The sequence below is a fragment of the Vicugna pacos genome, chromosome 8, assembly GCF_048564905.1.
Source record: "Vicugna pacos chromosome 8, VicPac4, whole genome shotgun sequence".
NCBI lineage: Eukaryota > Metazoa > Chordata > Mammalia > Artiodactyla > Camelidae > Vicugna > Vicugna pacos.
Window position 1 is genome coordinate 3,697,422 of NC_132994.1, and position 15,090 is coordinate 3,712,511.

At 41.7% G+C, this 15,090-nt stretch overlaps 1 protein-coding gene across 1 annotated transcript in view; it reads left to right on the forward strand.

Moving 5' to 3' along the window:
- Nucleotides 1-14,241: 14,241 nt before the first annotated feature.
- Nucleotides 14,242-15,090, forward strand: part of LMBRD1 (LMBR1 domain containing 1) — a 109,123-nt gene continuing 108,274 nt past the window's right edge. The window contains exon 1 of the mRNA XM_072965488.1: nucleotides 14,242-14,451. Within this exon, the coding sequence (XP_072821589.1) occupies nucleotides 14,368-14,451 (84 nt within the window). The 5' untranslated portion in view covers nucleotides 14,242-14,367. The remainder of the gene's footprint in view (nucleotides 14,452-15,090) is intronic.

The window sequence follows — 15,090 nt, forward strand, 5'->3', positions numbered from 1 at the left end:
ACTGTCATGGCACCTGTGGGTGTGTCATTTAGCAGCTCATATATTACAGTGAGTGTGTAATGAGGCTCAAGGTCTATTGGAAGTCAAATCTTCTGCCATCTTGGGCTGAGTTGGTTCCAACCAGTTTATGTCCTATCCTCAATGGCTGTGTCATTCTTTTAATGGTTGTGCCCTGCTCCTTTCCCTTCTGTCTCAAGTCCACGTGCTGGCTAATGAGTACAGTGTTGTGCAAATATTAAAAGGTTGTCTTAATTAGGCATTTTTTGTTGGTGCAAAGACAGAAGTTCCCTCAGAATATCTTAAGTCATGTGGAGTTTATTAAAAAGCTCCATGTGGAAATAAGAAAAAGAAAAATCTTCATCATGTGTCCTGGCCTCCTGGGAATCCAGGAAATGCTCCCGAAACCAGTCCTCACAGGAAGAACTGAAATCTTCTTTGGTAGCACTGGGTTTTACCAACTTCAGGCACATAGAAAATCATTCAGTGTCCAATCAATGCCATCATCAGTTCCTCCACTATGTAAGCTTTGTGATTGTCCACCTTACCTGCCACTGCTGATTAAATTTCCTCTGGTCTCTTTCCTGAGGTGTAGGTTGTATTTCTACCTTCTCCTGGTTTTTGGTAACTCACTGCTTCTGCTGTTTGATTTTCATCGTGAGGTGACGGCTTACTGTCTCTTTCTGTATGTCTCTCTCCTCCTGCTGTGTGCTACCTGACCAACTCTCCGATTTCTCTGAGTTTATATTCAGGTTCCCCCACTATCATTGCTGGGCAGTTATCTATCCTGCCCCTCTGATTCCCGTCTGTCCAGTTTATACTGATGGCTGCCTTCCTCGTCTCCAGTATCATCAACTGGCCACAGAACCAAAATCACATGGGACATGACACAGCCACTAATGTGTTCTAATATTTCCTGCAACAAAGGGTACAGGTAGGTTTATCTTCAAAGGGTCTGTGGGCATGACAGGTACTCTGAGGCTAGGTTTGCATAAGACAAAGGTCAATTTTAACATTTAGAAGGATTTATGAACACTTATACAACATTCAAGTTACCAATCACAAAATTCTGTTGGAAATATAATTTTTACAAGGAATGTCAAGATACCCTTAGAAGATAATGCCTAAATCCTTGGAGGCTCTCATTTTGTAAATTTCAGACCCTTGATTTGAAGCCACAGATTTCTGTGTGAGTCCTAGTGTTATAATTTTTGGTTAATCAGGTGTTCTCATCTGCTTTCTGGTTTTACATATATACCACATATTCATAAATATGTAAATAAGTTGGGGGGGAGCCCATAAGTTATTTAGGTATAACTATTATGATAGACTGAACTGATGGTCATAATTTTACTAGTAAACTGTTGAAAATATTTTTATAATTATCTTATTAGTAAAACAAAATAACAATTATTGATTGAGAGTTCTCTAGGTCAATTCTTTTCATTTTGTGTTTGTATTTTCACGAAATCTTACACAGTTAATTTGAGTATATATTAGATCATCTGAATCATTTTAAGTACCTGATAACTGAATACTATCTTGAAGTTTATTTTTTCTGTCAAAGGTCAAGATGACACATCAAACTGAACCAGCAGTCCAGTCTTTGGAATAGAAAAATGTCATGACAGAATTGAATGATCCCATTGAAATCCCATGAAAATTCAGGCTTGCCAAACTTACAGTAACTTCTTTGGTTAGTTGATGCTTTATTCACATTATCAACTAATGATTTTAAGAATATTATCTGTGCACATCGCACCTTGTAAACTTCATTAGCAGAAACTACACAATGCTAAATTATTCTATCCCCGGTTTGAGCAATAATTGGATTACAAAACCATTTCACATATACTTCAATAGTCCTGATACTCACACTGCTTGCAAATGAAGAGAAAAATTCATACAATTATCAAGTGACTTCACTTTAAACTGGCACTTGAGGGTTACTCACTAGCAGAGGTTTAGTTAGGCATAAAGTCAGATTATACTTAATTAGCAAACAAAGACTTGAAGTTATTAATGTCATTGTGTACTACATGCTTATGGGAATAGACATTTTCAAGATTTGAGTTATTGAAATCAAAATCCAAAAATAGATTAATTATAACCAGACATGAGCCTGTATCTTCTTACTATTAAGCTCAGGACAGGGTGATTTTATTTTAGCAAAACACCATTGTGTCTCACATTAAAATAATGCTATTAACGTGGATTTTATTTTTATAAGGTTTGCTTGAATCTTATTTTAAAGTTTGTTTTGAAAGTCATATAAGTTCTACAAACTCAAGACATTTATACATAGTTCTATATTTTTACTTATTTAAATAGCATTATGAAAATAACTTGCTGACATTGGATTTCCCCCAAGATCTTTCCCTTTTAAAAGGAGATCCATCCATATATTATTCAAGTTTGACAAACACTGGCTGATCCTGTAAAGGATGGAGAATTATATTCACATTTAATTCCAAAGCAGAGATCTACTTTCCAAGAAAAGAGCAGTCAGAAGAGCGGGGAGGAGAACAAACCCAGATGTTAGCAGGAGTTTTGTGAAGTGGGAGCAGAGTACATAAAAATACAACAGGAAATGGGAGAGGTGAGGGCGGGGCATTGTTAAGGAGGAAGTGGTACTTAGCACAAAAAGCCGACCTGTCTGGCAGTCAGCAAAGTTTTCTGTGGGGGAAAGATATCTCTCTCTCTCTCTCTCTCTATATATATATATATATATTTTACATTTGTTTGTGTTTTTTCCCCAATACTTTTCATCAAAAAAGAGTTTTCCATGTATGGGTCTATTACTTCCTTATTTGGTTTACTCCAAGGAATTTTATTCTTTTTGATGCAATGGTAAATGGGTTTAGTTTCTTAATTTCTCCTTCTGATAGTTCATTGTTAGTGTATAGAAGAGCCCACACCCCGACGAGACAGGAGAGCGCTAAGTACCCGGCTGCACACCCAGCTCTGCAGGAAGGTCAGCGTAGTAATGACTCTGTCCCCAGACGGCAATTTGACTTCTGTGCCTCCCGTTCTCACTTCATGGGGCTTCTTAGAAGAAAAAAGGAAAACCCACACATGGAGGCAAACCGGTTGGGAAGATTAAAAATAAGTGTATTAAAATGCAACTAAGGGGGGAGGGTATGGCTCAGGAAATCTAATATATAATCTATATATATATATATATAGAGAGAGAGAGAGAGAGAGAGAGAGAATATTTTTCTTACCTGCAAGGTAAATCCCAAAGATTGAAATTTGTAACTCTGGAAGAGGGAATTCTTTTCCAAAAACAGGAAAAAGTGAATACAAAATTGTGAATATAAATTTAGACTTGTCAGAAAGGAAGGAATTTTCCTCTACCCTTATAGGTTCTTCTGGCCAGTCTAAGAATTAAATTGACATGAGACAGATAAACAGGAGAAAATCAAATCAGTTTAGTAACATGCATACATGGGAGGGACACAGGAGGACTGAATAACCTGTCTTACATACTCTCTTCAGCGATAGACAAAGGAGGATTTGAGGGTAGTGGTTTAGAGCTTGGAAGTGGGGAAGGCAATTCACATGAAGATAGAAAAACAAATGCTCGGTAAACACGTGTTTTTGCTGGGCCTGCAGAGACACTGGGACATGGAGTGGACTCTGATCTCCAGGCCTGGCCGAGTCTCCCCCACCGCCTTTGCAGCTATCTCTGGTGATAGCTCTACCCTAAGAACAGACCCTCTATTCAAATCCTTTTAGGCAGTTAAGGGAAAGGTCATAGGTTCTTCCTGAGTATTTTGAGACTTGATTGCTTTCAGCTCAAAATATCTGCATGCTAAAGAGATACACTTTGGGGTGACAAATTTTGCTTCCCTGCAGATTCATAGATTTTCATTTAGAATGAGAGAAAATGAGAAAGTTTTAACAGCTGACAAGTACCACACACAGTTCAGAAAATTCAAAATAATTGATTTATAGACTTAATTCTGGCTTCAGACTTTCAAAACTGTGTCTCCTCCACTACCCACAAACCTCTATTATTGGGTATTATGAAATTTTTTTCTATTTCTTCTCACAATACAGAGCTCTAGTCTTGGCCTTAATGTCATGGTGATGCAAGAAAATGGGGCAAGAGAGGATGGCCACGTTCCAGGTCCCAGGCAGGTCCCTGGGACATGCCTTATCAAGTGAGGGTCCTTGGCTTCAAGCAGGGAGGAATTCAAGAGCAAGCCACAGTTGAGCAAAGGTAGATTTATTTAGAGAGATGGGTATTCCCTAGATGGAGTGCAGGCAATCTCAGAAGACTAGAGAGGCCACAAGGCATGGGAGGTGTTTAGTTTAAAGTAAAAGTAGATACACACTCCACAGACAGTACAGTCCGCCTCCAAAAGTGAGAGAGAGAGACAGGCCTAGGAGATACACATTTTATAGGCAGAATGTGGGGCTTCTCGAGAGAAGAGACGCAGCCTCAGAGTATGGGATCCTCTGGGAATGTGAGATCAGTCCCAAGGTGTGGGGATGGTTAATTTTTATGAGCTCGGTAGCTTTATATGCTAACAAGTGGGAGGATTATTTCAACTACTTTGGGGAAGGGGCAGGGATTTCCAGGAACTGGGCCACCACCCACTTTTTGACCTTTTATGGGCAGCCTTGAACTGTTACAGCACCTGTAGATGTGTCATTAACATGATAATATATTACAATGAGCATGTAATGAAGCTCAAGGTCTACTGAAAGTCAAATCTCCTGCCATCTTGGGCCTCAAGGTCTATTGGGAATTGATTTTCCACCATCTTGGGCCTAGTGGATTTTAACCAGTTTTCGTCCTATCTTCAATGGCTGTATCATTCTTTTAATGGTTGTGCCCTGCCCTCTTCCCTCCTGTCTCAATGGTGTTCATTAACTTGCAGGGTATTTATCAATACCAACAAACAATTCTCCAACTCTCTTGACACCAACTGGGTGCCCAACAATTCAGTTCAGTTCTAATACTATCTACCTGGAGTTGGCATGAGATCCCACAAGTTAAAGGGTTTGTTCCCCCAAAACCACTTCTACTTCACATGCCAGTCTCAAGTACTGGGTCACCTGTACTTCTGGTTGATTGGCTGTCTGTCTGGGTTTCCCATAGCTCCCATGATAATTTTCTAGGCTCTGTAATTTGCTAGACTGGCTCACAGACTCAGAAAAACACTATACTTATGTTTACCAGCTTATTATTGTTAGAGCAGGCAGAAAGCTAGATGTGAGCAAAGAAAGGAGAGCATGGGCCAAAAGGCAGGAAACCACACATCTTGTGAATCACAGGGGTCCTTGGGCAAACAACAACTACAACAAAGAGCAGGAACCTCCAGACTGATAAGAAACCACATTTGGGGTTGACAAGTGTCCTGGAGGCTGACAAAGAAAGGTGGGATAAGGCAGGAATCTCCGGTATCTGAATGTAACCTTTTGCCCATTATGCCCTCATTATAATAAAAATAGCCTTGCAGAAAAGAAGTACCCATCATGCTTCGAGGCCATGACACTTCTGATTAAGACTAAATAAGGACAAAAATCCCTCCTCCCCTGAGGAAGGTGGATCTGGGAAGGAGATCAGGGAAAATGCTCCCAAACCCATCCCTCCCCATTGAATATTCATTTTTACACGCCATGAAAGACACTCCTATTTCTCAGGAAATTCCCAAGATTTTAAAAGGAGCATCGTGCCAGAAATCACAGATTAAAACAAACACGTATTTTTATGACACCACAATTAAAAAGGAGGGCAATGAGAGTGTTCCTGGAAGACATTCCTACACTTGGATGCCTAGCAATAATTTAACTACACACAAGCGTAAGTATGAGCCACAGAAATATAATCCATTAAATCCAAACCTACTTAACCCAGATCTGCATCTTCAGAATGTCTATGGCCATTCACATACACTCATGTGAGGGGAAGTGTGATGGAGAGATAGTCTAAATGGAAAGAAAGAGTGGTGTCAAAAGATAGAAGTGAGGGGGAGGATATAGCTCAGTGGTAGAGTACCTGCTTAGCATGCATGAGGTCCTGGGTTCAATCCCTAGTACCTCCATTAAAATAAATAAGTAAACAAACCTAATTACTCCTCCCAAAACAAACAAAACACCCCAAAAATAAATAATAAAATAAAATATTTTTTAAAAGATGGAAAAGAAATTACATTATACACATTGTGTTTCAAAAATTTTACCAAAAAATTCTAAGATCCTGTGAAGACAATGCTAGGGCCTCTTTCAGGGACCATAGGCAATACCTGGGCAATTGGGTCATTGAAGTTTAAGCTTCATTAGCATCATTGTAAATCTGCCCCCACAGACATGTGAGAGAAAATGAGAGGAAGGTCTAAAGAGGACCTTAAGGAAGGTGAATTACCCTAATTATCCTCTGGTGATTTCTTAAGAGATTGAAGATTTCACTTGTTTCTAATTATATTTAATTCTTTAAATGTGAGTCCACAAGACTGGATTATGAGTAGCCCCAGAGTCATACAGGTTACAAGACAATTAGATAAATAGTAAACAGAACGTTGACTTGGGTAGATAAGTAAAGACTGAATGGCTTTCAAAAAGAAGTTGTGAAAATTTGAATTTGAGGAAAAATTAGTTGTAAACATCAGAAATGGGATGATTCCTTATCTTCCACAAATCTCCATATTTCCTTCAAAATTAAGCATATTCTAGAATTGATGAGATATTAATTGATTTTTAGGGCTTAGCAAAGAAAAGTTGTGTGCGGATTTTGTTTTGTTTTGTTTTGAGTTTGTTTAAAAGTTATGAAAAGGAAATTTCTTGAGGCTTTTCTATCAATCACCAAAGCTGCCTTCCACTTTAACATGAGAAAAAGATTCTCAGTGACATTGAGCTATCAAACCAGAAAGTGTGCATGTGGACCCATACATGTATTGATGAGAATAATTTTAAAAATCAAAATTTGGTATCTGTTAGTTCTAGGTCCTGCTTCTCTAAGGTCTCACATTTGCAGAAATTGCATTGGCTTTTTATCTGATACAATCCTTAAATTGTGTACTAGCTAAAACATTGTTTGTAATTGACCCTAAAAAATGAAATAGATATGAAATCAATATTACTGAAGTTACTTACTTAGTCTACAAGACCTACAGAAAGTTTTAATATTGATTATTATTTTTTTAGGGCTAAAACTAACCAGTGGCAGTTATTTTTTTAAAAAAATCAATCTATTCAAATTTTTGAAATGAGAAGCATCCTCTTAAGGGAAAGCTGTATTTTAATACAAAGATGAAACATTATGTCAGGAGTTAATTCTGCAGAGAATTAGAATCTTTTTTGAATCGTATATGTTACTGGCTGTTTTCATTTTATATGATACATGAGCAATGGAATTTAATTAAGAAGAGGATATTGAGTCTTTTCTTATTTAGTAATATTAGTTTCTCACTAACTAGGCAAAAATTAGAAGAGCATTTTTTGTTACTGTTAGTAGAATACACCACAGAATCTGCAGAAAACGCCCTTTGTCTTCACCAGGAATGCCATTGCTCCAGCTCTTACTGCCATTTGGACACACCTCTCCTCTTCTGCCAAGTGCCTTCCATTTGCCCTGCCAAATCCATTCTTCACCCTTCTCCACCCTGCTCTGTGCCCTAGGAGGCTAATAATTATGCTTTGCATCATATAGACTCCCTCTAGCTTCCTGCTAAATTCATCCAAAAGGGGGCACTGCAGGAGACAAGGGTGTAGAAGGAGAGAAGGGTTGGAGGATTTACTCCAAGGGCGCTCTCCCTCAGGGACTCGGGGTTGACAACTGTGGCCTGGCAGCTCTTTCCTAAGCTTACGGGTCTTTCCAGATTCCAGTAATTTCTTGTCCTTGTCCTTTTAGGAGTTCTTGCTGTTGTCAACCTTAGGGTTAGCTTCCCTGTAGTAAAAGTCCAGTCATTAAAGCGTCTTGAATCACCCCTTGTAGGTATACTCTTTGTTTTCTGCTAGAATCCTGGCTAATGAACTCATCTCCTCCCTCTCACCTGATTACCTCATTTCTTTAGAGTTTAAGATGTCAATCAAACTTAGACTGATGTAGCTGTGGCCCACACCCTTACTATTTATCTTAGAAACAAGTTCAAGTCTGAGCCACTCCTAAGAAAACCACCTTTGACCTCATCCCCTCCGGTTTTTTTCACCATTCCATCCCTCCTTAGTCAAGCTTCCTTAAAGAATGGCTCATATTCATGGTCTCTGCTGCCCTAAAGCGCCATCATTCCTCAGCCAATGCACCTGCCTTCTTCATGCCCCACTGAAACTGTTCTAGAAGTCATTAGTGACATGGTCCGTGGGTACTTGCTAGTCCTCTCATTACATTTGACTTTGATAATCACTGGCCTCAGCTTAGTCAGCTTTTGCCTTGACTGGAGCAAGTGTCTTAACTGAAATAAATCCTGGCTTCAAGTTTTCCCCATCTCCAACCCAGCTTATCCTAAGGGGACCTTTTGAAAATGCACGTCTTACTACATCGCTCCCCTGCTTAGAAGCCTTCACTGTTCTCATAAAGCCCAAGTTTCTTGGTAGGAAATACACGTCCATTCAAGACCTAGTCTCTTAATTGGCTAATTCCTCTCACTGTTACCCTGATTGCTCAAGCAGTACTGAACATGGTACCTCAGGCCTTTACACACTCTGTTCCCTTGATGAAGGACTTGCTCACTCCACCCTAGGCTGCTTGGTAAACTCTTTCTCGTCCTTTAAAACCTAGCCCAATGTTACCTCCTCCTGGAATCCTTTCCAAACCTCAATCAACTTTCTAAAAATTTTTAATTAAAATCTTTTTAAAACCAGAATTTGTATCTAATGGTCAAAATTCCTTACTTTGTATCATTAAAAGCACAGAAAAAATTATGACCTATATCTGGCAACAAATGAAACATAAGGATAAATGTCTTTATTGTTTGAAAACTTAAAGATCAATGAAAAATGTTTCACATTGTGCTACAGATACGACCATGAAGACCTGAGTTACTGTAGCCTGATAAACACGAATTGGACTAGTTAGCTTTACCAAAGTTTGTGACCAGTAAATCATTAATATGTGGGACTTGAACACTAAGAGTTACACTGTGATTTCAAATATAATCTCAGAAACTATGGCCAGAAATGAGGCAAATGGAACCCAACAATGAAAGAAAAAAAGATACTGAAGTCCCAAGAGGAATCCTATTGTTAGAAAAAGAGCAACGTATGCTATAAACAAACCAAAAAATATATCCTTTGTTAAAATTATTGTGTTCTATGGATCATTTTTCAATATCATAAGTTTAAAATCATTTTTTATTATAATTTCTACTTATAATATAAACTGACTTTGAGATTACTGTATGTTTGACTTGTATAACCAAATTCATTTTTTATATCTTAAAGTATGTAAACACCAGGTTTAGGAATTGACACAATGAAAAACACTTGCAGGAATTAACTGATAGTTTCACATGTCTAGACGATGAATAAATCAGGTCTTGCATAGCCAGAAGAAAAATATTAAGAAGAAAACTCACATGTATCACCAGTTCATGTGGGAACATTTGTCCCAGTAGGAGAAATGTAAAAATGGTATCCACTAGGAGTTTATAATTGCAGAAATATGGAAATGTGAATTTACTTTATGATACTGTGTGCAATCTAATTTTAGGATGAGAAATTGGAAAATTGCCTCTGTGTCTATAAATCAAAAAACACTCAGATATTAACATTTCAGTGCCATTTTCTTCTGAGCAGTTTTCTTTACAACAAAATGGGTGAACTACATTTTTGAATATAGTTTCTACTTTGGGACTCAAAAAAAAACTATTTTGACTTTACATGAAAAAGAATGGAGAACATAAGCATTTCATTTTTCATGGACTGGCACTTGTGCAAAAACCTCTGGGTTATATACAAATGAGCAAATGAGCAAATGTTCTAGCAGAACCAAATGGGCCTCTCAGCCATATGTGCCAATTACCTCCTAACACACTGTAAGCTCTTTCACAAAGGAAAGAAGAAAATATCATATGATATCACTTATACGTGGCTTCTAAATAAATGATACAAATGAACTTATTTGCAAACCAGAAATAGACTCACAGACATAGGAAACAAAGTATGGTTACCAAAGAGGAAAGAGGAAGGGAGGGATAAATTATGAATTTGGGATTTGTAGATACTAACTACTATATATAAAATAGATAAACAACAAGGACCTACTGTATAGCACAGGGAACTCTTCAATATCTTGTAATAACCTATAATGAAAAGAATATGAAAAAGAATATGTATAATTGAATCACTTTGCTGTACACCTGAAACTAACAAAATATTGTAAATCAACTGTACTTCAATAAAAATTTAAAAAAAAAGCAAAGAAGAACGTCTTAGAGTTGTGATGACAATTCAGTTGGATGTCAGTGGAAGGTCTGCAGGGGCGGAGAAGAGGAGATAACGTAGTATCATAAGGAAAAGCTTGCTCAGCCTTCCCCAGGCCCATGCTAACGCTCGCCCTGGATCATTGCTAAATCCTTTGGACAGAAAATTAAGTGTAGGCGGTTCACGAAGCACGACAGAGAGATATATTCTGAATCAACACATAATGGATCAGGACAGACAGGGGCAAAGTCACTAGGATCTGAGGCCAGCAAGGCTTAACTGCAACCCGACCGAAGGTATTAAAAGAGCTGAAGAAGAATTTGTCAATCAGAGGAGGATTATGGGTTAGCAAGAGAAGTACAGACAAAAGTGACAGAAAGACAAATTCGGAGGCTTTTTAAATGTCTTCTTTGGAAGAACAGTCTGACATTTTAAACTTCCAACAAGGCAACAACATTAAAAAAAAGTTACATAAAAATCAGCTATTGTTTTGCTCAATAGCACTAATTATCAGAGAAATGCAAATCAAAACTACAATGAGGTATCACCTCACATCAGTCAGAATGGTCATCATTCAAAAGTCCACAACTGATAAATGCTGAGACGGTGTGGAGAAAAGGCAACCCTCCTAAACTGCTGGTGGGAATGCAGTTTGGTGCAGCCATTATGAAAAACAGTATGCAGATCCCTTAAAAAATTAAAAATAGATTTACCCTATGATCCAGCAAACCCACTCCTGGGCATATTTCCAGAAGGAACTCTAACTCGAAAAGAGACACACATCCCAGTGACTTTGGGGAAAGGCGATTCAAAAGCTGAGAGACAGAGGAGTTTGGGGAGGACCATTGCTCCCTAAACACTGCCTTCCTCCAAAGGCTTTTAGTCCTCTTGATAGTCAAGGGGGTCTAGGTTCTGATAGGTCTACACTTTCTGCAACGTCTCCTCTTATTACACCCGTTGGGAGTGATGGGCTATTTAAATGGCCATTTCTTTAACTTAAAATGGAACAGAGTCCACAGAAATCCTGGTACCTTCCCATGAGTTGTTGGGTTTGGGAGATAGGGCAAGAGTTTCTACAGGAACTCCAGGTGTCTTAGTCCATTAGAGCTGCTTTAACAGAAATACCACAGGTGGCTTAGAGACAGCAGAAATTTGTTCTCACAGTTTTGGAGGATGGAAAGTCCAAGATCAAAGTGCCAGCAGATTCGGCGTCTGGTGAGGGCCGGCTGTCTTCTCACTTAAATTTCACAAAGCAGAGGGGGCCAAAGAGTCGGGCACTGACCTTCACGAGATGCCCTCACGATCTAAACACCTCCCAAAGGCCCTACCTCCAAAGACTATTACCTGGGACTTCAGGATTTAATGTATCAATTTGGGGGTGGGGTACATATTCAAATAGTCAATCTGTAGCACCAGGGGACCATCTATTGGTTTTTCACATACTCACGGACTACATTAGAATGTGCACACAGGGAGCCTTGAAGCTCTTAAAGGCAGGTGTCTTGGGCAGAGGTTTATCAGGACCTGTTCTGTTTCTGAATTACTCATGTTTGGAAATTTTAAAAGTGAGCATGCTTTCCTTGTCTAAGCATAAACAACCAAGAAAGATGATGATGATAATGATTTTTTTAAAGAATTCTGGTGTGTAATAGGAGGCTTCGGAGATCTAAGAACATCATTCAGGAGAATGTGTTCAGTCCTTGCTGGTCTGGTCATGTGCTGATTAAATAGTACGACTCGACCAAGTGGAAGTATGGAGAGATGGGTTGATGTGCCCATTTCTGCCTACTCAGAAGCCTCACTTTCTCTTTTCTCTCTCTCTCTCAATTTTCCTGAATCAAACCACTACTAGCCTTGTCACGAGTCACTTTCATTAGCAACACTGGTGTATAAAGCTTTTCCAACCTTTAAATCAAGCAATGGCCCGATACTATCCTGATACTTAGGTGTTCAGAGTCAGCAAAAGAGTGACATCCCCCCCCAAACCCAAATATCAAGACACAATAAAATATTCTCAGGCACACAAAAAAGAGTGAACCCAGTTATTGAATGGGGTCAGTTCAATTCAGGGTACATCAGCTATTAAAAAAACGTTCATTCCATCTTGAAAAAATTGCTAATTTCACATAAAATGTAAAGTGGTGGGGAGATTAGGGTCTTTAATTCTTTGTGTCTCTCCTAACCATAAATTCATCTTTATGTGCAGAGTTAAAAAGGGAGGTAAAAGGAATTTATTCTAAATTCTTGGGCCCTTGAGCCAAATAAAATATTAATAAGTGGATTGGAGTGGGAGAAGAGAAATTGAAGAGGTTTCTTTGGTGAGAATTGTTGCTGGTCTGTGAATCCCCACCTCTAACCCCCAAAAGTGATGCGTGTGTGTGTGTCTTTGTGTATGTGTGTAAGTTTAGGGTGGGGTGCTACCATCAAATTCCTAGCCTAGTAAGGGAGGCCTCAAGAGAGCTACTTGGAAAATTTGAAACATAGTCCTTGCAGCTGAGAGATACAGGTGGCTGGTACCCAACTCAGGGCTGGGAGAATTTCAGCAGGCTCTGGAGTGTAGGCTGCCTCCCTCTGGGATGTCCAAGAAGGGCTGATTGTTTTCCAGGTAGAACTAGGAGAATGAAACTACATTGGGAATGGCCTGTGCTCTCAAACGTTATGGGTGCAAGGTATGCATGATGATGTGTAGGGGGGAGCTGGGTCGTGTGGGCAACAGGGGAAACTGGCCTGGTGTTTCTTAAAGCTCTCCTCCAAGCCAGGGGGCCCCCAGCAGGAGACAGGAGAACTTAGCAGGAAGAGGCAAAAGCTTGTGTACCTTAGTATGCCCTGCAGCTGGGGAAGGAATTCTAAGTGGCCACCTGGAATAGAGAAGTCCCTATTTAGGGAGACTATAGGTGAGAGGTCTCGGAGAAGTGAATGGCTCACAGGAGAAAGAGTCACGTTCAAACAGTCAAGTTCAGAGAACACGAAGCCACCTTTGATGGTACAGCTCACGTTAAAACTGTCTTCTCGCCTATTTTCTCTTCCCTCCTCATTTCATCCTGGGAGGGCGGCCACTCTTCTCCGTCCCTACTGCGGGATTCCAGCCTGAAATAGGTCCTAGGTAGGGGATAACTTATCACCACATAATACACTGCAGAGACGTGGGATTCATTCACAAAGCTGTGTTTTGAGTACAAGTGTGTTTGTTCAGTTCGGTGGTTAAATAGGTACCCACGCTCCAGTGGACCCGGGCCAGCCATCCGAGAACAACTGCCCTGTGGTTCACTAGGTGGCTACGGCAGGATCTGTTTTGTTCACTTAGGAATATTACCCGAAGCTGCGATTTCATTATGAGCATGTTCCCAAACTCAAATATCTCTAGGGTATTTGTCATCATGGAAATTTACAAGCGTGTACGGATCTAAATAGAAAGACCATAACATCACATGATAAGGCAGCGTCCAGCCAGGCTGGACCCTGATGCCAGTATATCAGAAAGTCATCGGAACAGCTGGGAAACTTTTACTTCGGAGTCAGCCACTCCTGCAACCTGAGGAGGCCTTCTGCTACTCAGGGCGCTCATTCTTCTCGGACACTAAGGACACTCTTACTTGGCGGCGGCAGTGGGAGCCGCGAAGATTTTCTGGCTCTCTAGACACGGCCGCTCCATCCGCGCGGGGATCCCTGCCTTTTCCACCCTATCCGCCTGGACCTAATCAACTAGTCCTCATTAGAGACCCCGCCCCCCGCGCTCGACCCCGCCCCTGCGCTCGGCCCCGCCCCACCCCGGGAGTCGGAGACGGGGATACGTCACGGCGTCCGGCGTCCCAGGCGCGCCCCGCCCCTCCCACTGGTCGCCAGGGGGCGCGCGCGGGCCGGATCCCCTAGGCAACCGCTGCTCCGCCCCCTCCGCCCCTTTAACCTTTAGGGTGCGCGGGCGCCGCGGCCCTGCGCTCTCCCCTCTCCCCTCCCTCCTCCCCAGCCTTGGGCTCGGGGCCGTCCCGGCCGGAAGTGAAGATGGCGGCGGCAGTGGCGGCGGCGGCAGGCGCGGCGTCGGCCGAGCTTGTGATCGGCTGGTGCATCTTCGGCCTCCTGCTCCTGGTAGGGGAGGCGCTTGGAGTGTTCCCGGGGTTTGGGCTGGAAGGGGGAGGGAGGGGCCGCGCCGGCCGGAGACCCTCCTGGCCCCGCCCCGCCCCTGAGAGCGGGGCTGCGGGGGTCTGGGCGGCGGGGGCGGGGCCGCGGGGGGCAGGGAGGGGGCACTTCCGGCCTCCTGCGGTGGTCCTGGTGGTGTAGGTGTCCTTCCGGGGAACCCTCGGCTTGGGCTCTGGGGCCCCTCGGGGTGAGAAGGACCCTCGGGAAGACGGCAGCACCTGTCTGTGCAAGTTCAGCGGCCGCTGCCTTGTCCACCTGGAAGGGGGCCTCTCTGCTCCTCTGTGTTTTCCTGGCTCGCTGCCCTTGGGGTGGTTGAGTCGCTAACCTTCTCTCCCCATTGTGCGAGTCTGCCTTGATGACGTGAGTTGTCCGTTCTGACTTCCAGATCTCACGTTCCTTTCCATTCTTGTTGACAGGTGTAGACACCTGTGCAGGGCCTAACTAGTCCTCTTCACCGCCAGTGTCAGGGTATTTATAGCTCCACCTGTTTGACCTCAGGTGCCTTCTGTCCCAGCCATCTGAGTCCTGTTTATCCAGGGGGCAGAACGTGGACCTTAATAGACGTAGTTTTTACCTCCCTAACCCGTG